At 39.4% G+C, this 25,090-nt stretch overlaps 2 protein-coding genes across 8 annotated transcripts in view; both read right to left on the reverse strand.

Annotated features, from left to right (window-relative positions):
* Positions 1-4,438: 4,438 nt before the first annotated feature.
* On the reverse strand, positions 4,439-13,139 carry LOC139817990 (cilia-and flagella-associated protein 96). Of its 2 annotated transcripts, none has more exons than XM_071786369.1 (4): positions 12,016-13,135; positions 9,041-9,228; positions 8,314-8,590; positions 4,439-6,990 (listed from the first exon to the last, which is right to left on the reverse strand). In XM_071786369.1, the coding sequence occupies exons 1-4, from the start codon at positions 12,425-12,427 to the stop codon at positions 6,605-6,607; spliced, it is 1,263 nt and encodes a 420-aa protein (XP_071642470.1). In that variant the 5' UTR covers positions 12,428-13,135; the 3' UTR covers positions 4,439-6,604. The 2 variants fall into 2 exon arrangements, with proteins under 2 accessions (XP_071642470.1, XP_071642471.1); XM_071786370.1 differs by lacking the exon at positions 4,439-6,990 and adding an exon at positions 7,759-8,202 and having other exon boundaries at positions 12,016-13,139.
* Positions 13,140-14,239: 1,100 nt separating this feature from the next.
* Positions 14,240-25,090, reverse strand: part of LOC139817527 (zwei Ig domain protein zig-8) — a 129,284-nt gene continuing 118,433 nt past the window's right edge. For all 6 annotated transcript variants that reach the window (XM_071785694.1, XM_071785698.1, XM_071785696.1 and 3 more), the window contains one exon: positions 14,240-18,873. In XM_071785694.1, coding sequence (XP_071641795.1) covers positions 18,776-18,873 — 98 coding nt within the window. In that variant the 3' untranslated portion in view covers positions 14,240-18,775. The remainder of the gene's footprint in view (positions 18,874-25,090) is intronic.

Genomic DNA, 25,090 nt, shown 5'->3' on the forward strand with positions numbered 1-25,090 from the left:
TACCTGCAATTAGATAATAATAGCTAAAACTGCATTGCTAATTCGTGCAAAGTACAATTTACGATTGTAATAAGATGAACGGTGCGCGTTTTACATGCGTTCGAAAAATACATTTTATTCTACGTAAGACCATTTATAATTTCTATATGTTAATAATATTTTCCGATGAAATGTAATCCCATTTAACGTTAAATTAGATCCATATAACGCTAAAGTCAGAATCTCTCAGGAACAATTCTACTACACGCTACTTTCAGGAGTGAGAAGAACTAACGTGCGGAAAATCCACAGCTCGTTTAAGCTTGAACGATACCGGAAACTTAATTTCATTCGTCTGACTCCGAAGGGGAATTCAAGAGAGCAGAGTCGAAATGCGGGGAAAACTCTGAAAGGTTACGACAACCGTTATACGATTCGCGGAACATTTTTGCGTGACAGTCCATAGCCGTAATTACTTTCGGTCCATGCGATTCATTCCTGCTGCGATAGATGTTGGCTTGATCAATAACGCGTTCGCTAAATTCCTCGTTCTTCTTTTTATGGCGTAAAACCCACGATATATATTTTTTTTGCCTCAACAGATATATAGTTGGTTTTTTTATAATAGAGCAATTAGAAAATTTCCAGAGGGTGGATGTATATGAAGTCGTCGTTACTCTTTTCAACGTAATTGCGAACTTAATCTTCTAGAAAAATGACACCGACGATACCGCAATCAAAGACAAATTGTTCTCCAGGATCATTTTCTCCGTCGCAATTGTATGCGTAATTGTAGAAAATATAAAAATATAAATGCAGGAAGGTAATATCTTATTACTTTATGCAATCGTATAATACCTTCTGTCTTCCATAAAGACGACAGCGGAAACATAATGCACAATCGTTCCACTTTCCATTACTATTCCCAGGCTCTTAGTTCTTCAATATATACGACATATTTCTTTTTTACACAATTTTCTTTGCTGTTTTTATCAGATATTGTAGAGACATAAATTTTCTGAGAATTGAAAAGCATGATATGACTACCAAATTTGATCACCAATGTTACCAAAAAATTAAAAACTCGACTACCTTTAAACACTCAAATAATTTATATATGTATATATTGTAGAATAAAGAATATAGAATATAGAATATCAATAAAGAATATAGAAACATTATTTTACATAGAGTCGTCAAAAATTTACTTTCTAAATTCAGCACAAAAAAATTAAATTATGACAAAAAATATTTTATTGCGAAATTTAATGCGTCAAAAGAATAGAGACATATGGTAACGCCCCGAATAAAACTCAAATGCAATATAGATTGCCATTCCCTTGACAAGGCACCGTGTCACACGTCCAACTCCAATTTAACTCGTTTTTGAATTCAAGTCCGACAGTGACAGTGATTCGTTCGTCAATAGAACAGAAAGACCGCGCAATAACGTCATTAAGAAATTAATGTATTAATTCACGTCTCTTATAAAGAAAAAAACGAGAAAAACGCTTCATATGTATTAAATATGTATGAAGCACGGAGCAACATAATACGCTATATGTATACATATATACATATGTGTGTGTGTATGTGTATGTGTGTATGATAAACTTTTTCATACTTTTGTAGGACATCGTTGTATCGAGGGACAGAGGGGCTTTGCCACCTAACCCATTTTGACCCGTTCTGCGACCGCGTGAAAACGCGTTCCAATTTCAGTAACGACGATTTACGGCTGACGTGCCCACCGTGACTATCGTCGAAATTTCGAGCAGGCTCGCTCGCAAACTTCCTAATCGCGCATCGCGGCAGGTCGAACATCTATGCGGGAGATCGATGGAGCGCTCACACTTTGTTTTGTAGCGCAGGAATAAGACAGCTGTCTAAAACTTTCTTCATAAATTGAGAGAACGCCAGGAATTCAGGACGCATGATAGACGTGTCAGTAACAGACGATTGGCGCACACGGTCGCACCAAAATCTAATCGTTAACGCGTAATCTCGTACAGCTGCGTATTCTTTTCTTTTCTCATACATTTCCGATCATCGACGTGACCGAAGTAATAAACGTATCTAAGTTTCTAAGTAATAAACCTCTTTTGGGGAAAGCAAAACGAGACGCAGGTGCTCAAGACCGTCTCCATGACAAGCTCTACGATAAAAGCATGTGGAGCGGTATCGGTCTCGCGGGTCGAAGCGGTGGTATCCGCTTTCAACGGACCCCATCAAACGCGCGATAAAACCGCTTCTCACCTAGGCTTTTGACTTCGAAAAGACACGACACCGATTCGGCGATACCGAACCCCGGATCCGCGCGGATGGATCAGAAGTTCGAAAGTGCAGCAAGGCGATATTATATAAACGGATGAGAGAGAGAAAGAGAGAAAAAGTGTGTGAAAGAAAAAGAGCTCTTGTGCTCTCAAGATCAGCGCACGTCGGAGGAATATGTAGCACGCGGTATTCGATATTCTTTAGACCCACCCAGTGATCCCCATTCAACCTATTCTTACAATGTGTATGCTGGATTTAGCTCGTGGAGATAGATATTCCTAACATTCGTTGAAACGGCCGGCTTTACGGCAGCTTTCGCGCTGAAAGCTCACTCGCATACGGCTGTGCCTTCCTTCGGTCCTGCTTCCATTCCAAAAGCTTCCTATCTCTTCGGCATCCTCCTCGACCTCGCCCAAACATTCGTACGCAGGTATGCACTCCTATCTCCTTCATTCCGTGCGTGGTTTCCTTCTTTGTCTCCTTACCAAGCTGGCAAAACCGAACCGTTTCTTGGCCGGCTATCGGCCACCTTTTTTCTCTCCTCCTGCTTCTTACCCTTCTTTCGCCTTTCCTCCTTCTTCTTTTTCTTCTCACAAAATCGTCATCGACCTCCTCCGTCGTCGCTTTTTCTCTTTGCGCGATCTTTTGCACCTTTTCTTTCTTCTCTTTTGCAGTTTATTGCTTCCGCGCCTCTTGGCTCCGTGCCGTCTCATCCACCCACACCCCAATCAACAAATAGGGAATCAGATATAAGAATAGCTAAGAGTTGCAAACTTGTCAACTTGACAAAAGAACGAAAATAATACGAACGTCTCGCATCGCTATCTAATTGTAAGAATGAAATATCGATTGGCATGATACGGCGATACCCTCGCTTCTACGATTGTTTGCAAAATAGTCCCTTATGGACCAATTTATTCGTATTAGCATATTGCCATGATAAAATCTCCATATGAAATACCTTTCGAATAACCACGCGTAGCGAAATTTGTATATTTTATATTAATGTATGAAAATTCAGTGACCATACTTTAACAAAAGTCCCGCTGTGGTTTAAAATATGAATATCTCTTGTATGATCGCCGCGCTCTTTAATTATCGGATATCGAAGCATTGAAATCATATGAAAATAAATCTTAGGAGCGGCTACGGCCACGTTATTTACGATGCATTCGTTCTCATACAGCGTACAATTTTTCCGAGTTTATATATATATATATATATATATATATATATATATATATATGTATACAAATATATACATATATATATGTGTGTGTGTTTCCATGTAGAAATAAGAATCACGGTGTGTACGAATTGTACGACGACTTTTCTCTACACTAAATCAAATCACGTTTCCCGTATTTCCTCAGCGGACACCGAGATAAAGATGTCTGCCAGACTTCGTGCACGGAAAGAAGAGCATTGTTTTAATCTCGTTGACCTCTTACTGATAAGATCTTAATAATACATAATCGAACGACGGCGGTATAATTATCCATCCACTTCCGACAATAATTAAATGAAGCTTGAGAAATGCTGATACGCGCATTTTGTTAATGCAATCTGCAATTTGTGCCTGTTAAGAAACTGTTGAATACTTTGTGATGTATCTTGCAGTTATTTTCATGAGAAAGTAATTATCGAGGTTAAAAGCAGAAACCAATATTTTCTGTAATCCTGATTTTCAAAGTAATGTTGACGTAATTAATGTAATTCACCGTAAGTAAAAAGTATCACATCAAGATACACAGTATCCAACATATTTGATTAATTATATTTGATTTGATGTTGATTAATTATTTATTACCTTTTTATTATTACATAACATCATTACGGTTTCAAATTGGATTCTCTACATTCACACGCAAATAAGCCACACGTTTTGCCTGATTCAGCTAATGCCCCTCGTTTTCCGACGTTTCTTTTTCGTCAACGTGTACGTATTAATACATACAATATACATATGTATGTGTCTATACAGGTTGTTCATCGTAACGATCCGCACAATTTTTGTGACAATTAAAAAAAATTGTAACAAAATATCTATTTTTTTTTTCAGTTATAACTTGTAATCTAAAAAAATCTTTTTTTTTTTTAATAAAAAAACAAAATTATTTTGAGTTTTTAACATCATACAATTTTTTTAATAATATTGCAAGAAACATTAAAACGAATTCAACGCACAGGAAATGCTAATTTTTTTTATAACAATAAAGAAAGATTGTAATTTATATAAGCAAATATTTAAATTGCATGTCTTCTACAATACAAAGTTCTGCTCTTTATTTATGTTTAACAGAGCTATGATAATATATTTGGATTTAAAGCTGCATAACATGTAATTATCCTTCTTCGAAGATTTTGAATATTATTAATTGGTGTTTAATATGTTGTTGTATTTATTTTAAGTAATGTTGCAAATTTTATACTAAATATCAATAAAAGTGGCATTTCTGGTAATACATTTAATTTGTCTTACGCCCGTTTTCACCAACGTCGTTTAACTTGGACCTTAGTTCAATTCACTCTTTGTCTGTTTTTAAGGAAGACTGTTAGAAAGAGACAAAGAGTGAATTAAATTAAGGTTCAAGTTAAACAACGTTGGTGAAAATGGGCATTAATATCCTTTACAATATTGTAAAAAAATCATATATTAGGTACTATTTAAAAAAGTTCAAATAGTTTCGAATTTCTCACGAAGAGAGAAAAATTTTTAATTTGTTAGGTTGTTGCAAGTTGTAGCTTGCGTGTGAAACAGAGAAACGTTTTCTTTACAATCCTCTTTTGAGACTGTCCCAAGTGTCTCAAAAATTGCGCAGACCGATGAGCACGAAGTAAATATGTGTATATATATAATAAGTGTATATACTATGTGTACTATATGTATATACGTATATACACATATCGATGTACATATCGCGTGAACGTAGTTGTACTGCTTCGAGCCGAGTCTTGTACAATGCTCCTAGGTTCCTCAGTGAGTATTGGAGAGGCATCGCAATGCCTGGAATGTTTAATACCGGCGCAACGACACGGCACGGAGAAATGGTCGGCTTCAACCGCGGAATAAATCTCATGGTATCATACCCACCCGCTGCCATTTCTTGTCTGCCACGTGCTCCACGAGAAATTTTTCAGAGGCGGAAACGCTTATTGCATTTCTATACATAGCACCGCCTGACGTGGCGGCGCGCGAGAGACTTCGCGCAAGACACTTATAGCTTAAGATACCAAGTTCATTTGCCAGAAAAATTCACCATCCGTCTTGTCTTCGTTGCGGAGGTATATATCGTAAGCTATAATCGAAACGCCTTTTATGTATTCTGACTTTTATATAAAATAATAAACTTCCTAAAGCTTGCTGCACGCGATGACTTTTTCCTTCTCTGTGGGAAGGCGTTCTTTGCGCGCTGACAACTTATCAAAATGCACTCATCACATTCAAGAATGACAATGTAGCCAAAATATGATATTATGCACGTTGATTTAGCCTAGTTTGGCCAAATGTTAATATTAGCCTTGTCAAGAAAAAGAAATGTTTTCTTTAGTCGCGGCAAGTAAAACATCCCGTTAATTACGCGCTCTTGCTTATCCCTAACCAAACACGAAGTGCATCCTTTGTTTTCTTTCTTCCAGTCCTTTCTGCGATTTCTATCGGCTGTCGACCTTAATAGTCTTGTCGTGCGGGACACGTGATGCTTATTGGAATTATTTAATGGCCGGTTGCCGAGAGTGGACTCCGACGATGGTAGAACATTCGTTAGAATTTCATTAGAGCCGTAAGATCGAACGCGTCAGGGCGATTCGCTTTGAAAGAGCTCGGCTACCCGCGCGCTTGAATGTTGTTGCAGCTGTACTTGGCCACTGGCCATTGCTGAAAAGCGATTTATCGGGTCAACATCGTAGGGAAGGAAGCGTGATAGCAGAAGGTGATGGCTCTTCTAATACGAAATTGCATGCATTGCGGACGCGATAAAATAGAAATATATTCAAAGCCTTCCGATAAGTTCTACGGAATAAAATTAAAATAAAATCTAAGTTTGCCAATTTGAATTTTTAAAGTCAATTTAATAAATATGCACAAATTCAGCATCATTATTATTTGATTCGTTCTTTCTTATTCTTAATTTGTTTATAAGTAATTTACTTAAACGATATTGTATACAAACGCAATGACTGTACATATAGCATCGTGAATAAAAGATAAAGAGAGTAATATCAAATCTAGTTATTTTTAATTAACTTCCGTACGACTGATATAATTACGGAAGAAGATTTCTTCCTAATAGTGAAAAAAAAAAGAGAAGTTTGAGAGAATTCAATTTCCGTGCAATTAAAAAAGATTTTCTCAGTGCGTAGGATACGCTCGTTCCCGATATTCCGAATAATTGCGAGCGTTGCACGATATTTTCGTTATCTGCGCGATAATACTGTTCGTATATTTCGACCGTAGAAATGGCCCGCCGCTTATAAACTTGGGCTGAGCGGCAGCTCTACCCTTAGCCTTAACATAAGGATCGCCCGTGTACTCTGGAAACTTGCTGAAGCAACCATCGTGACTTCCGCCGGGTTTCTTGGGGAAAGGGATGTAGAATCGCGCCGTACCGAGTGTCTTCCTCGCAATCTCGACCGGACGGACATAAGTGGGCCCTGGTTCCTCATCCCCGTAAGGATTGGGGGGAAAATAATCCAACGGCGCACTAGTCGTCAAGAATCGGCCTTCAGACACCACTTCTGTTCCACCCAAAGTGATGATTTACATTTAGAATATAAATGAAACAAAAAAGGAAAGAACTGTAAGCGCGACAGTTAGAAAAGCGCGAATATTTTGCTAAACGCATAAAACTGTTCGAAAATTAACACGCGCATAATTTGTATAGATTTATTAAAAATCTTCCGTAAGAATCTTTGTACATAAGGCTAAATTGAGAGAAATTTCCAATTCTACAGAGAATCTACAAGAAGCTTTTAACGCGATGGCCTCCTAAGAAATTCCCTGTGAGAAGAATTTCAAACATTTATGATACTAATTGAGATTTTATTTAATTGCTACCGAACGCTTTTTCCAAGGTATTTTACGTAAGAGTTAAAAATGCGTTTCCCTCAAAAGCCAGCGTAATTCTTTTTTACGATAAAACTATAATTAATTACGTGCTACCATGTAAAACAAAGGAAGTGTTCTGAAAAAAATCCAATCTACGTTTATGTTCCAGTCCCTCATTATTATTTTTTTACTGTAATTGGGGGAATTCTCATGTTACGTTGTACAATATACGTACATTATATACGTATACATATATATGTAAGATAATTAAAGAAAAGTTCAAAAAAACGATAAAATTTTATCAAATAATTTTAATTGGCAATTTTATTGGCTGTATATAAAAATTGACAGAAACATTTCATGTTGTTACTAAATAAACACATTCGCTGCCGTTTTATATATATATATATATATATATATATATATAAATTATCCAAAAATTGTTGTTTTAATTTAAAAAATACTTTTAATTTATATATAATTCTTTAAAAAAATCACAAAACACAATAACAACCAAGAAATTGTATAAATAAAAAGGAACAAGAGACGAAAAATGTTCAGAACGAAAATGAGGTGTATATACGGCTGGATTAAGTTTCTCGATCCGTAAAATATTTTGTAAAGAATATTTCGTGAAAGAATTATAGATTTCGAAGCGCCTTATAATGCGTGCGATATAAAATAAGAAAATAGAGAAAGAAATTTGCTCGACAATGGTGCGATGACACGTGATTCCTGTTCTCATTATATTCAACTCAACATCGAAATAAACTCGTTCTAACATAAATATCTTTATCAAGGTTACGAATGAGCGAGACCTTGCTCTATTTCCAATATGAGAAAACGTAAAAACGTTTAACTTTTTTGAAGCTATCTTAAAGGCATCCATTCCCAGCGTATCGCTAAAAAATTTATGCATTTTCACTAAAAAAATTATGCATTCGAATTTATCGATAGTTGTTCAAGGAAGTGGAGATCAGATCGGAAGTGGCATATAACGGAGATGCACTTACTTTTACCAACTACTCTTCCGACGCGATCGTAAGGCTCGTGAGAGTACGATGGATAAGGACTCAAGCAAATATCCGCGTATCCTGGGCCACCAAGCGGATTGGGCTTGATCTTCATATTAGGTGGAACCGGCGTCTTTTTTCTCGCTTCCATTTTCAACTGCGGACTGAAGTAAGAAGATTTAGCGAAGCATCCATACCAGTCTCCGGGCGTCGAGTGCTTCTTCGATGGAGATGTCGGTAACATGCGACCGCCAATCTTCCTCTTCTCATCTTTTATCTGAAATGTATGCATCGTAAAATTTTACTCGACGTATATCAAAGCTATAATAAAGATTCTTTTCCTTGTAACGTTCTTAAAGCGAAAACCGAATACGATAAGCAAATTAAATTAATATATAGTTAAACAAATACAAGATGGAAGTGAAATGAACGAGAAAAATTTGACAACGTATTCTACTTAATCAAGGGTTACTTAATCAAGTGCAACTGATTAATTGGACAGTTTCGGCTAGATCAGCGCACATTTAAAAAATTATAATCAAACTTTATTAAACGATATTCTCCAAGGAAGGGTATAAATTCCTCTGACAGGGATTTAATTAAAGTTTAAATCTTAATTGACACAGTAACAGACCCTACGCACGAACTTTTAGTTCCTCAGCGTTTTATTTTCAATAAATGATCAAGTATCGATTTGCCGTAGTTTCTCATATTATAAAATACATACCCGTTGCTTCGCCTCGTCGCGCCACGGCTCCGTGAGTGCCTCGCCTTCAAAAATTCGCTCATACTTCTTTTCGAATAATTGATTAGGAGGTGCACCGAGAATCTGGCGCCCTTTGGCAACATCTTCACGAAATTTTACGGGTTTTCGATAAACGTCAAAGGGACCCGGTGGTGGATCGCTGAAGAAACCTGAAAAGGCTTTGTCTGTGGAAATCCTCGAAACACACGTAGGCACTTTTATCGCTCGATTTCATATGCATTACCCACTCGTTCGATATCAATTTTTCCGTAGTGGCGACCAACAAGCGCAATATTTATTGCACGTTTCTTACTCATGTTTTACCTCTTTTGATAACTCTAACTTCCGCATTGTTCTTTTTTTAAATATAGTAACCTAAAACTTTGTCATTTCATAATGAAGACAGTTTTATGCGAAACACGCACGCGATCTTCGTTTATCAAAAGAAAGATAACAGAACTTATTAATAGAGGAAATAGCTTCAAAATTGCATTTCGGCCACAATTTTATATACTTTTTCCAGAAATACGTCAAACATAGCAATTAAATGTATAATGCATACCATGAGAATCGCATAAGGTCACATAGGACGTCTTGAACGTTAAGAGTGAACTTATGAGTAATTGACCCGGTTACCACCAGTAATGAGACGTTCTTAATGAGTCGACGTTAGTACCAGCAGATCTACGGTATATTCTCGTTGCGGTAACACTGGGAACATTTCATTACTGCCTGTTTGGAGACTAAATACTGAAGGAGTGGCACATTCGCGAGAGAAGCGATTATAATTGTGTACGGTCTGGTCTCATTAACGATATGTGAACGATGGAAAGATCATTGAAACTTGAAACGCTGTCCCTGATAAAGGCGTGTCCCTCGAAGTAAACGCGAAAACTGATAATTACAACGACGCAATCAATTCAAAGTTACAATCTACTGAAAGTTCGTAGTTTACTTCTGATCGTCTTCTCGAATCACACAAAATAAAAAGAATTGGAATGATCTTGCTAACGTTTTTCTCATTTCAAGTGATCCGAGTTGCTGACGATCGTGCGACTGTAAGTTCTCGCCGTAAAAGACCGAGTTTGTCTTCGCCCGTAATAGTCATGCGTACGTGTCAAACCGGTAATTTCCACGGTCTCTCTATCTACCCACCTAAAATGCTTCCGCGCGATCCAGCGTACAGTTCGCGAAGCGGGGCGACAACGGCCGCGATAATAACTAAACTTTCGATTGCCAAGGCAACCCATTAAGATAAGACTTCGAGGCGGCTAAAGGGGAGGCCTGTGCTTTCGAGCGGGAGTAGTTGCGGAATCTGTAAGAAATCGTAGCAGAGCCGAGGCTGTGAGGAAAGCGGTAAAACGGAAAAACGGGGGCGAGAAGGATCGGAAAGAAATCGACGGCCGGAATAACGGGTAAGAATGGTAGAATAGAAAAGGAACGCGCGGATAAAAGGAGGAAGGACGGCAGGGATGAACGAGATAGAGGCGAAAGTGGTGGGAAGGTCGATGGAGATGTCAGCGGTGGAAATGGAAAAATGTTGATATACATCGGCCGCGCGATAAGGCGGTAGATCGATTAAGATTAAACGTCTGGTCGCCCGAGTTTAAGACAAGTTACATTGGAAACTCAGGGGAATCGCCTTCTGTAGAATTGAAATCAAGAACGTGACCGTTTAATTTGCAAATGGAAGGAGAACGATTGGCTTGCTCAGCTCAGTTCGACTCGCTTCGAATCGCTGCGTCCCCGACACCGCGAGGAAATCATGATAGTGCTTTGTTCCTTGATCACCGGATATTCCTCGTAATGTTCGAACAGTAACGCGCGCATGATTTTTTTTTTAAGAATTATGAATCAGATATAAATCCATTACTGTTGACAAAAATATTGTCCCGCTCCGCAATTTATAATTATAAAGCTGACCTGTTTTTTACTATGCAAAGAGCAAATAATTGAAGTATCTAGGACACGCGCGGATGTCACTGTTCTGTAATGTCGTGATATTTTGCGCCCGGTCGTCACCTTTTCCAAACTGCCCTGAAAATCGTGAACATTTTTGGTTATTACCTTCTATATACTTTGACGGGAGTCGAAATTGGAAAATGTCAAACGATATCGACTATTCGAAGGGTCGGTATCGTCTTGATGCAATCCCATTAGCAAAGGAAAAGTTGACGCGAAAAATAACCATATCCGCTATTTTTAAATCATGGTGTATTCAAAAAGATTACAGAAAAAAATCGTAAAAGTAAACCATGTTATCGTCCCAGTTGAAGACGATTTAAGAGAAACATTTTCAGAAAATCTTGTCGAACTTCGATTAATTTAATCCTGTGTTATCCGTTTCTCCGAAAGGTTTGCCGAGAAAACAAGTTGTCAATAGCAACGGCAATAATAACGCAATCGTAAACATGAGATGTACAAACGAGTTATATCTATATTCGGCACGTGTTCCTGGCACCCGACGGTCTAATAGGGGTCTCACAGAATTGCAGAATTATCGATAACGCGGTAGCATTGCGGAGCCACATCCATTAATTCAACCTTAGCCTAAGGGGGTTTAAATAATTAATCGAGGGACCCGCCCGTCGCGATTAAACGCTACAATTAAGCCAAAGGTTCGCCGGACGTCCGAGCCAGCGACCGCATCGTCTTTCTATATTCTCATTTCTGTAAGAGATACGAATCAACAAGCTGCAACAATATCCAATGCCCGAATGCAGGTACGAATAGATCTTCGTATCGCTATATCGCGATACCGTTTTCTAATTTGGTATTAAGATTACAATTTGAAAAGTGGACACGCATCACATCAAACGTTAAATTCTTACATTGTACGCATTTAAAATTTGCCCTTTTCATTATTACGTCAACCGCAATGCGCAGCGTGTACTCGCGTTACCCTTTATGAAATAATTAGCAAAAGAGGACGTGCACGTTATCTAAAATTAAATCACTTGCATGGTGTTGAACTGCGTATCCTTGCTTGGAAACCGTCCCACTTGCCGTGGTCAAAGAGCCAAACTGTTTATACTGACTGAGTGTCGCGATTGTTGGCAAATTGGCGGTGGACGGATCTGTCGACGATGGCCAGGGTTTGATGAAGTAATGGACGTTCTCTGTCGGCGTGTTGACCTGGCCAAGCCACATACATTGTAATGGTACGTACACAAAGCCGACAGGCAACGTGGTGACTGCCAATACGCATTTAGCTTTGTACGTAAGCCCCTGTATGTACATACACCATGTATCTGCACACGATGCGTACTGACGTAGCGTAAGCCGTGAATCGTTCTTGCATTGGTTATTGTCCGCCTCATCATCATTCTGAAGTCCCTGTAGACGCTTCTCTGATATGACACTTTGCATCTCGCGGACGACTTCGACAAAACGTCTTTTTTTTTTAATGCACAAAATGGGATTATTAATCCATTAATATTACCACGCGGTACAGCGATGTATATTTAGCGGAAGAACAATCGTAACCCAAAATGTTTTGGGCGGCGTGATTTTTATGGGCAACCGTATACTAGCTCACTGTCTCTGTGTCCTTTTTTTCGAGCATCCGCAACTTGACTGCGTCGAGATGATGCATAGCTCACCAACGGTATGCGCCAGAAGATTCCACGTGTCGCGCATCCCGCTACGTGCCGCGGCAGTATACGAAATTATGACAAAGGGTTTATGTCTTTCTCTGCTCTGCCACCTCGCAAAAAGAGAAACGCTGCTCATGCGAGCGCGGTGTACGACACAATGGAGAGGCACGGGGAAGTACGCAACAGCCACGGTCGAGAGCTAGCCCCGAAATAAAGCGGTTTGTTTCACCGGCGTTGTTTTAGAAATACCTGGCATCACAACGTACGGTGATATTTCCCTTAATCAAGGATAGTGCGCACAAACGTTGCACAAAGGGGAAACGTACGTGTTTAACGGTATTACGTGTCTCTAAGTTGTGATTATTTTACATATAATTGCGCTGTCTTTTCTTATTTTTGCAACGACATCGTTCGAGAGAATTTTAATGGATTTTTAGCTGATTATGTTTTTCATGAATTTAAAGTCGATTTTTTCTTAACAATAATTAATTTATTAGCCTATTTCAATACCGCACCGGGTGTATTGCTTATATCCTACAATATTCTGTATAAAGGAGAGGAAGAGAGAGAAAGGGTACGTCGCGACGGTTGCGCGAAAAGAAATTATGGGCAACAAAATAATTATTCGAAACACACTCATGCGCGATGTTACACCACATCATTTACGTCACAAGAATATACTTTACATCTGTCCGTACTTGTCTCTCTCTCTCTTTCTCTCCCCCCTCCCAACCTCCCCTCCTCCTTCCCTCCCTCTCTCATTCACACAGCAAACGTCAGTGCCAACATTCTGATTTAGTTATTTTTCCAGGACGGTGTATTGCTGAAAAGGGAGCTATTAAAAACCGCGGCGCTTAACGCACCCAGTCTGCCCGGAGTATGGCAATGGGGTGTTCTTTTTTCTGCCAGCTCTCGCGCGGGCTTCGTTTTTTTCAATTTTTCGCCCGGCACTCGGTGCTCCAACGAAGCCTCTTCCGGCGGCTTTTATCGTAGCTCGACTCGCCCAGTGAGTTTATCATTGTGTCGCTTCCCCAGACCGCCATGAAACCCTCGAATAAGTCTTCTCAACCAACACGTCGAAGGGAATAATCGTTTCACTCTTTTGGGGGGAATACGGAAGGAATGTATCATGAATGATAGAACGAATATCGATATAGATTACGAGCGATTGCATTCCGGGCATGGTATGGCAATTTCCGTAATCATGCCAAGGACAATCATTAAAAAGGTCATCTCTCGGCCTTCGTCGCGAGCAGTTTCTCTTTTCGACGAAATAAAGTGGCTATAAAGAATGCAATAGAGTTGAATTAATGAGTATCTCTTCGTAATGGATACTAAGTAATGCTCTCCCGGTGACGGTTTTTTTTCTCCCTTCTCTAGCGCGCGAGTCCACGGACATATAATTTAAATTAATAAAAGTTCATCAAATTTTTCATAACGGAATTAATGCGCACGACGGAAAGAACTCGGAGCCAATTAGCTATTTAAATGCCGGGACGCAGAACATATACAACACCCCCTTTAATTATTTTGTGAAAAACGGTATCGCCGTGACGAGAAGGAGGAATGAGTAAATACTCGGTGATTAAGTACTATACATTTTATTGTATCCTGCGTTCGAGTTTTTATAAATAATGAACAGTGAATACCGACATTGAATGAGTTTTCTATTTCTCTCTCACACTCTCTCTGTCACTCTCTCTTTCTTTCTCTCTCTCTGCATTTGCTGATGGACTGGGCATCGTGAGTTCGTTCGCTTTAATCGCATTAATAATGATATAGTAGTACCAATAACGTACAGATGTGCTTACAGACTTGCTTTAACCATTATCGTGGATATATTAGTATGGATGCATGGGGATGAAATATGATTAATGATGATAGAATATATTGGAGAACACGTTCATGCGCGCGTGCGAATTCACGCGGCATGACGCGGCGGTACGTACACCACACTTTCGCACGTCCTTCGCACCGTTCAGAAATTATACAGCTCTGCCCGCGGCTTAACTTCTAATTTCGAATTACATTATCGAACACACGTAGATTATTTCGCTCGCAATCTCGCGCCCCTGCGCACAGACGTGTATACACACAACGCCCACGTACGATATTATCCAGAAGACTTTCGCGCGGAAGGTAATCGTCGCGGAACAGTGAACAATGGCTAGCCATACTGGGCTGGGCGAGGAAATAAAACCAAAGAGAAAATATTAAAAACGAAACTGTGCTTATATTCCGGAGGGCCACTTTTAATTAGAGATAATCTCTCGAAGATTAGCGAGGCCAAACGCAGAATTGTTCTGAGCGAAGATTATTAAAAGGCGGGGTGTGTGCAGATAAGCGTATAAAAATTCGCTTTGATATCAAAACCTACGAGTTATATTCACAAATTAAACCTACGTAATATTCGGTAAATAAGAGATATATCTTTGGAATAAATGTTTTTAATCGTTACACATATATATCTTGTATGAATATATGTGATTTATTTAAACAATAACTTTTAACAACGGAAATCTTATCCGATGTTTCACCAATGGATAGAAATGTAATGTCCATAGTCCATTATCTCATTGTATTATTACTTCAATATCATGCAATATCTTCGGGGCTCGTTTGGGTGGAAATTTTAATACAAGGTAATCGGTCCTGAACTTTACCACAGTTATACTTAAAAATTACTAAAACAATTACTTACTAAAATAGTTAAACGAGAAATTGAATAAAAAAAACTATTCTTAATAGACCCTAAATATTTTCTAAGAATAAACGATGTTTGCTGCGACGATATTGCAGTTAAAAGCTTTCTCTTATATTCTTCGAAAATGAATTCCGTGCGCTAGCAAACGTGGAACAAGCAAACAATCGAAACTGATGACATTCGGTCGCGTTGTGCCTGTCGGCGAGCGACAGCGAATAGTTCGCGTGTAAAATCTACGTTTGCGTCACCGACGTAGTTATAAAACTGTCAGTCGTAGTTTGCACGCTTTGACGTTAATTCGCATAATTGGGCTCACGCGGATTTAAGACCGTCTGAACGCCGCGTAGAAACAGGGCGAATAGAACAGACGACTCAGTCGTCTCGAAACTTCCATTAAGAGATAGCGGAACGGCGACGAAAGAAGCCGACGATAAATTGAAGAGCTACACGGGACGAGGGAGAGAGAGAGAGACGACCGCGGGTCGGGGGAGGCAGACACAACTGAATGGAAAGTTTGCCCCCGCGAAACGTTCGGACCGTCGTTACGATTCAATGCATCCCGATACTCCGCTTTGGATTCTGGCTACTACCTCTCGCTCGAAATAATAATTAAATTTATCGCGGGCGCTGGTTACGCGCGGATGTGGCTTTTGCGTAACGGATCGCGCGCGCGCGGCCGCACGCGCCTCGTTGAAATATTTTGCACCTGCTCGTGCAATAATGCCTCTGTTAAATTATCACATTACAGCCGGCGAACGAGAGCATTGCCGCGAGTAGAAACTACTGATTTACGCCAAACTAACCGTACGTCATTGTCAGGCCAGGGGCTGCTTAACGGTTCATTTTCCATCGGCGCGATCGGTAATTTGTTGCCCGATCGATCCTTGTCCGACTTGTCGCGCTTTTAACGGTGCCACACACGTTCCGATCCCGCGCATTACAATTCCGCCGGCCGAGCGATCTGCATTACATCCCTCATGCAATCGTATACTTACCACCGCTATATAGCGTGCGAGCGCTATAAAATTTCGAAAATGCAAATGTTATTTGCATGTGTTTACGAAAATGCAAATGTTATTTGAGATTTCACTTAAAGTTTCTGAATTTAGCTTACATCTGTTCGTTTGTTGCCTCCCCAATTGTGTTTCATTAAATTTTAGTACTATTTCATACAAATCAATTTAATATCTTTAAAACAAAGAATATGACGCGGATTGAAAGCCACTCGCGTAGCAATAAAAAGTTAGAAGTTAAGTTAGTTATCTATTCCTATAAAATTGCATAGATCTTCCGTAATATGTATATAAAAATAATTTTGTCACGCTTGTTGTTGTTAAGTTGACTGATAAATTATTATCTGCGTTTGAAAAAATTTAAGTGTTATTGTAATATAAAATCAAATAAACAAAAAATTTGTTTCGAAATCTAATAATCTATATAATATTTTAATAGTTTTATATATAAAAAGAAATTTTATATAGAAATGTATATATTCCTCTCTACATTTTCTAAAAAATATATTGTGAAATAAAAAGTGTCACAATATACAAATGTAAAAAGCATAGAACTTTCCGAATCGTTCAATCGTAGCAATTCGTAGGGTAGATAAAAATATGCTCAATAACTAGCTGGAAGAGAAAAATGGCCGTGTCAAATTTTCACAAATAACATTTATTACACCCGCGACGATTATGTAATCTTTTGATAACTAACGGATTTTATTTGATGTTCGTCAACGTCAGGCATTTTGAGCGAATGACGAACGATGAATAGATCCTCATCGGCCACGTTCATCGCGTATTTTTCGCCCCATGCACGAGCATGAAAACTACCACTGAACAACGTCGATGCATCGCAATCGTTGTTTTATGCTCGACAAAGGCGTCGATTTCTTTGAACCATTGCGAGCCTCGAAAATATTGCTTCCATATTTTACCTAGATAAAATCGAACAACAATATAACATTATGTGGATAAAATCGATGTTTTGTTTCAGCAATTTTTCATTAACAGCGTAATTTTGTTTGCAAAATTACAACGTAAATTCCAATTATCTGTTAATTTTGTAAGTGGATAAGTTTTGATTTTACAACGTAAAGTAAAAATGTAGATGATGATATGTAGATATACGTGGAGTTAGTTCGAAGCTATCAAAAATTTTGGTGCTAAACGAATGAAAATATTTTTATTACTCTGCGAGCAACACAGAGAGATATTGTATAATATTGTATAATTGCTGAAATCGGTCAACAGAAAAGATAATTCTAACTTATAGTCACAGTAGTCAGCAGTACCGAATTCTTTGGACGGTGTCGTTTGAAAAATCTTATAATCAATCTCATTCTAAAAATACATAACGATTTACAGTTTACAGACAGAATATAAATTCAACAAATATATATATAAAAGTATATATATATATATATTTCAAAAATCTTCGAATTTTATAACGCATTTACCCTCGCAAGATTCGTTTCTTTCGATCGATAGACATCAGTTTTTCGTTGTTACACCCTCCGAAAAACAATATATTAAAATTAATACGGGAACGATACATCCCTGAATTTAATTCGCATTTAAATCAATAATAAACAAAATATATATATTTACCTATATATCTTAAAATTCTTTACGATATAAAGATAAAACAATAAAACGAGGACGTCTTCGATTGCAATCGATCGAATCATCGCTTGGCTATATTTTTTCAGCACAATCAGCACGAACGTATGTCATAGAGTCGGGCATTACATGTCACACGAACGGAATTCTCTTAATTAACGTATCCGCGTTTGAACATTGCGGACGTGTAAATAACATACGCATCAACAATGCAGCGTCAACACGTTAGTACCAAGAGCTCAAACACGCGAAGGAGAGACGTATAAGTTTCTATCCCTCTTCCTGAAATTCACAGCGTGCGCTTCTGAGCGCACAGCGAGCGCTATTCGTCCTTCTCTTACCTAAAATCCCGCATTGATCGCCGCTGGAAGCGATTAGTCAAGTTTCTCGAGAGATGCTCGAAAATGCTCCGTGGAAACTGATATACGCCGTCTCGCGCGTCGTGCGACGAAACTGCGAGACGCGGTTGCGCTTCACAGTGAAGCTATACTTGTCCAAAAGTTAAAGTCCACGATCGAAACGGATTCGGGTCGGATGATATCTCCGTCGTCGCGTTGCCGCGTACACACACCGTCGTATTTGCGTCTCGCGCGAGAATATCTATATCCGTTCTATGTAATTCGCGGCAATATCGCGTGTGCGGCGTGCACGCTCGAAAGGGAGCGGAGGAGGGCCTAATGCCCCAAAGTTTCCGTCCGTTTCGAGAAGATCTTCCGGGCGCGCGGGGTCTCCATGGGAAAAGAGAAAATTAGCACCATTCGGATCGTAGGTCCAAAATGCACCGGGGTCATCACGGTCACCTTAAGAGCGATGATAGTGATATCACAACGGTCAAAATAAAGGTCGCCCTCGGGGCCGTAGTACCGCCGTGTTGCATGGCAGCTGGGTTCTCTCCTGCAACAAAAGGCAAGGTAAACGTCATTAATTTAACGCGCTCTGTGTGTGATCCTTTCTCCTTCCTTCATTCGTATTTCCATTTGCGGTGGGAAGTATATCAAATTTCAGGAGGAGACCGCAGAGGTCTCGAATTTTTTTCAAAAATATTTAAAATGTTTACGAAAAATCCGTCGCCCGTAGCTCCGATATTGCATCACGAGCAGAACGTGGGCAGATTAAAGTCCGCCATCGTTTTTCCAACCCACGTATTCTAACTAGTATTATATTTCATGCGAATTGCGGCTTACGAGAGACTGAATACTGAGCGTTTGCAAAATTTACGTTATTAAATCAGCATCCTTCAAATATCTTTCATAAAACGCATCATAAAACAACACAATTCGTTATATTCCTATAATAACAGTTAGTTAAGGTAATAGTTTCATCTTTTGAATAAAGAAAACAAACTGTATTCTCAGTTTGAAATTTAATAAAGACAGGAGAGATTTCTAAAAAGACGAAAAAGAAAAGGTTTTAAAAGAGGTACATGAATTGTACGTGTGAAATCTCCGCTAATAACTGAGAGCAATATTTCTACTTCGACCTAATCGATAAATGTCTTGTTATTACAACGTTTCATTTGTTCGTTTCTTATCTGTCTCTAAATTACATTTCCGTCTTTATTTTCGTGTCTTGAAATTATTGGCCTCCGCTAATATCGTTGAAATTTTATTACCTCTGCTTTTGGCCTGCTTTGCTATGCCTTAATATATATGTATATTTGTTTAGTTATAAGTGTTTCAATTTATTAAGAATGCAAGGAAAACGTAAGGAGAGACTCGAATAATAAATCGTCCCGCGTCCGAAAATACGTCTGGTAATTAACGGTTAAAAATAATTAGAGTGAAAATATAAGAATACTTGTACTTTATATATACATTGTAAGCAATCTATTCTCCGCTATAACAAGCGGAAACATATTCCGTAACGTTCCAAATGGAATAACATTTCAATCCTTTTATTTGTTCTGTCACTGGTGCCGTGATAAAAGCCCCGAAAGATTGGTACACACACATTGATTGCCAATGCCCAGTATTTGGCTTTTGAATTGTCCAAAAATTCAAAATATAAACGCGAATCGGTCATCCATAAAATCCGTGGTAAAATATCAAATGCGACGCAATCTCACGGCAGGCTGTCGCATTTAAAAGTGACAAGAATTGCGGTTCGCACGAATTTCGTAAATGGCTGATCGAAACCGTTTGTCGCAATCGCGGGAAAAACATTCTCTTTTATCAGATATAAAACAAACGTGACGTGTTTGAAAAAAAATTAGCCCGCGTTTGCCTTTACCTCAGCCTTAGCCAATGATATGATTTATAATCAAAAGAAGCTAATATGTATTAATCTTAAGCTTCATATATTCCAATTGATAACATATTCTAGAATCTAGATTTTACGGTCTTCTACATGCGTGCAGCACACGCGCGGTACACGCAGCAAATTTCTCTGCAATTCCGCGCTACAGTCTGACGATACAGTTGTAACTATGTTTAATTATGAATACAATTATGATAATAATACATGTTTTGATACACTTGATATTATAACGTGTAATATTATATTGCTTTATGTGGTTACAGTGCTAAAGGCACGTATATTTGACAACTAAATCACATTACGGAATTTGACAACCGTATTAATCGAATCGCTATCGCGCATATTTTATTTCTTTCTCTCTGCCCTCTATACTAACTCCATAATTAACTCTATAATTCATCTTCGCTTCCTTGGCACAATCGAACGTTCGGCACAATCGATTCCGAAGTTTTTTCCGAAGTCGAAAACATGCTATCCACGTAGCAGTTTTAACGGCTGGTCATACGATCTCTTCCCAAGATTCAATTAAACGCTCTCCCCGGAGAAGAAAAATTTACAACTCTGTTTACGCGCCTTCCGCCGGTAAACCGGCCCTTAATCCCGGATTTTCGTCTCGTTAATTGAATCGTCTGAATTCTCACTGACTAAGATATTTCGTCTCGTTTTATGTCTCGTCTTATTGAAAATGTTTTTGTTAATGCAGCAAAGCAATTGGACTATATTTTTAACCGTTAGAAGAAAATATTCAATTTCATATACAAGTTGATTTCAGTTTTCAAAAATAACGAAATATATTTAGTAAGATGAAAATAAATTTTAGATTATGTAGGATATTTAGTAGTTTATATCTATAATCGGCGAAATTCTATTCATTTGACACGGATTATGCAGAGTATTTCGCCATTCGACCTCTGCTTAATTACGAATTAATCGGCCGATCACTCATATGCCGCACGCATACATATACGCAATACCACGTAATGTAGCGTGCAAATTCGGCATAATTTCATTGACTTCACTAATCACGTTGCACCATCGTCCAAGTACTTTGCTCAATATGATATTCGGACCTTCATAAATTTACCAAAGCCGATCACACGGGACTTTGTTTGATGTTCCCGTAATTTCGGACGTGAACATATCTGCTCAGATTTCGAGAGGAGGTAGACGAACTAAATTCAATTTCGAATCGCAACAACCTTTTACTCGGGTAGAGTAAAATTAATTGATGCCGTTTCGCTATCTCGGCTCTCGGGGACGGGGCGTAAATTTTAATTCGCGCCACCGACTCGAGAATTGTATAATATTCTACGTAACCGCGCGCGATCAATCACACACTCGGCGACTCGGAGATATCAGTTTCTTCTGTCTTCCAACGGTCTCCGGGAGGGTGGCTCGAGTCGGGACTTAAAGAATCGCCACGGTGGAAAAAGGCGGATGCGAAATGAGCTGTCAAGCGCCCTCCGGAGATTTCCTTCTGCGTATTATACATGGCAGCGCGCGTGCGCGCGCGAGCGAGCGAGCGAGCGGGCCTGTTAACTACATCTTGCGACGAGAGCTTTGCAAACTCCTCACGCCCGGCCTTACGTCGACGACGTAAGGATGCGGAGATGAGGAGACAGAGACAGAGACAGAGACAGAGAGAGAGAGAGAGAGAGAGGGGGGAGGGGGGGAGTCAGATGGAGCGCAGTGATGCCGAAGAGGCAAAGGCAGACTTCCGTGTCATAGGAAGGATAGAGGCGGGTCGACGTGTAGTCCTCCTGGAGCCTGCGGCTACGATTATTAATGGGTAGGGCGTGACACCCCGCGAAATAACCTCTCTACCCCCGCTTCTACACACGTACACACATACACACAAAAACGCACATACATACGCCAGGACCAACCGACCAACTACCGCTTCAACTCCGAGTCACTTGTCTCCTCGTAGGCATTAACTAGGCCAAGAACTACTCATTTTCGAAAGCGAACAGTCCGCCACTCGTGCGCTTCTCAAGCTTTTTTCATCGATCACTTTTATCCGGTCAACCCGCTGGCCATTCTATCGTTTCACATTTATTTCTATTTTTCTAGTGTCTGACCGTCTTATAACTCTCCTGTCTTTACGTGAATTTTTCTATCATTAAAAATTTTGTTATTCTACAAAGCGAAGCGTGCTTATGCTAGACTGCTAAAGGATAGTTATCTTATTCGGAATACGGCTTTATCGACGTTAATTTTCTATGAGAAGAGAACGAAAGTAAAAAAGATCACAAAGTAAGAGATCAAGCAGAAGTAGAGGAAGAAAGAGGTGTCGTGCGAGAAAGCCCTTCAGGCGAACACGATGAGATAGTACCGAGGTAATGGTGTTTCATCTCCAAGTCCGGCTTGCACTTAATTAATAATCACGAGCATATCTCGAGAATAATTAATTGTAAAGAGGTCTTCCATTATATCGTTAAAGAGGTACATTAATTGGAAAGAAACAATGAGAAAGGTGTATAACTACGTCACGCTTTTTTGCTGAAAAAGAACCAAAATCATTGCGTTCTCTTTTTCATTTTTGTAGATTCTACGTCAGAGGCAGCGGCTTTCATATTGTTTGTTATATAACTGTTATACCCAGCGCGCATTCTCTCAGCGCCAACACAAGTGCGGTTTAAATTTGCATACTAAACTGAAGAACTTTAAAGTTTATTTAAATATTAATATTACGACACTTAAACTGTAACGTTATTCTGTCTGTTTCGCGCGAATAATATCTCTAATAATAAGATGACTATAATATCTCGAATATTTATTTTATCTAGCACATATAGAGATGTATATATGCAATATAACTTGCTGTAGCCAAAAATGGCTGTAAGCTTCCATAGCTATATTACTGATAAAGAGGGAACATTTGGAATTTGGTAGTCATTTCATGCGAAGCACGGGGCGCAAAGACTCGATCCTCGATTGATCAGAGCATTAGGATGCGGCTCGTGTGACGATGATCAAAGATGACCACAATCCCCGTTTCGCAAATTGCTCAGTCCGACGGACATCATTAGCGGCAATCGCATGCATAAACGGATAGACGAGCCGCGGAAGTACGAAACATTTCGCGATGCATATAGAACTACACGAAATTTCAGAAACGTGGATCGACTCCTCTCGCCACGGCAAACTACTTTTGAATGCGAGCCTCGAGCGTCCGACTACTTGTCAAGCAAATTCGCATTACTTTCAGTATTATGATCGCTCTTGTAGTTACTGGCATACAACACCCGCGGTAATAACTCTCCGACTTGCGCATTCCGCGTACTCATCATCGCGATCGTGGCTTAACTCTAACTTTACCTGGCTCATACCTCGTATCGCGAGATAGTAAGACGCTTGTTTTGCCGGCAATATATGTTTCTGTACAGGAGGAGCATATAGTTAAGAATTTCGTCGTAGCTGGCATTGATCGAACACGTTTGGCTAGAGAATATAACTGCCAAAAGTACGCTTACCAAAGAGCAAGTTCCAAAGGGCGCGTGCACGCGAATTTAAATGAAGCACCTGACATAACTCGCGAGCGTCTCGTAATCCATAACTTCCTGATCTAGCTTTCGCAGCAAAATGGAGTAGTTGTTGGTTAAGCGGCCGAAGGCTGTTATTAACATCGTTTGCCAAAAAGGTACCAGAACCGCAGATTATACCGGAACTGTGTGTCGCCAGCAAGCATTTTCTTGAGTGCAGCTCTCTCGTCAAACTTTACCGGAAGAAGATCGAACTCTCGTATTGGGCCGACTTAAGGTAATCCGCCGTAAATAATGCACATCACCTATAGATGCGGCGTCTCTGAGCCGCTCTGCCCCGAGCGCGAAAACCCGCCGTGAAAACTCGTTGAGCTCCTTTGCCATAAGTTCGAAAGACGTTCTCCCCCCAAACCCCGCACAGTATCGACCGCCTTGCAGTGGCATCGCCCGCCCATCCGCCACTATAGAGCCTGTGTTTAGCGGCATTTCCCACAAGAGCACGCGTCATCGACTCGACTTACGTGCTATTTCGTCGTGATACGAAAGTTTCGTGGTTTACGTCATCGAAAGATAAAAGAGAGAAGCACCAGGGAGAAAACAGCGAAAACCCGCGCCATCCGGCAATAGATCAAAAACGGGGGAGAAATACGCTGAAAATTGCTTGCCGAAAACAGAAAAACAGATCGAGCTAAATATATCCGAGGCAATTTTTCTGGATTACGCGGAGAGATTCGTATATATCGATGAATTAGGACAATGCATTCAGTCATTTAATCGAATTCGATTAACTCGAACGAAATCGCATCAATATTTATCCATGCTAATTCCATCGTAAAAATGATCGTATTTGTATCTACTTTCCATTCAAATTATACATAGCCATTTGTAACTTTGAATATGAATGAACTATATCTATCAACACAATAAATTAATTCTACTCGGTTTTCCCGTAATAAAACTTTCCCTCCCTTTACATTGTTTCCATAACAAAATTATAAGCATAAGAATTAAGCACACTACAGGAATAATGTTCATTTTAAACGCTAATTTGACTATGCCGCGAGAATGAAGAGGATTATAAAAGGAAGAAGAGTCTTGCGACAGCTCGGCTTGCTGAAGAAAGAAATGGGTCAACCTGAATATTCTCAACGAACTTTTCTATGAATACGCCATGCGCCAGTATTAGACGGCAGTCGGCGGGACACACGAAACAGCGCAAGTTACCCACGAGGAACAAAAAGGGTATGAATAAGTACGGGCGACGGCATAAGAATAAAAACAGCATTTAGTAGCATCTCTTAATGACTTCAATATATATATATATATTTTTTTCCTTATATATGTTCTATTCTCAATCTTTCTCCTCTGCA

This window comes from Temnothorax longispinosus, chromosome 8 (assembly GCF_030848805.1).
Source record: "Temnothorax longispinosus isolate EJ_2023e chromosome 8, Tlon_JGU_v1, whole genome shotgun sequence".
NCBI classification, from domain to species: Eukaryota; Metazoa; Arthropoda; class Insecta; order Hymenoptera; family Formicidae; genus Temnothorax; species Temnothorax longispinosus.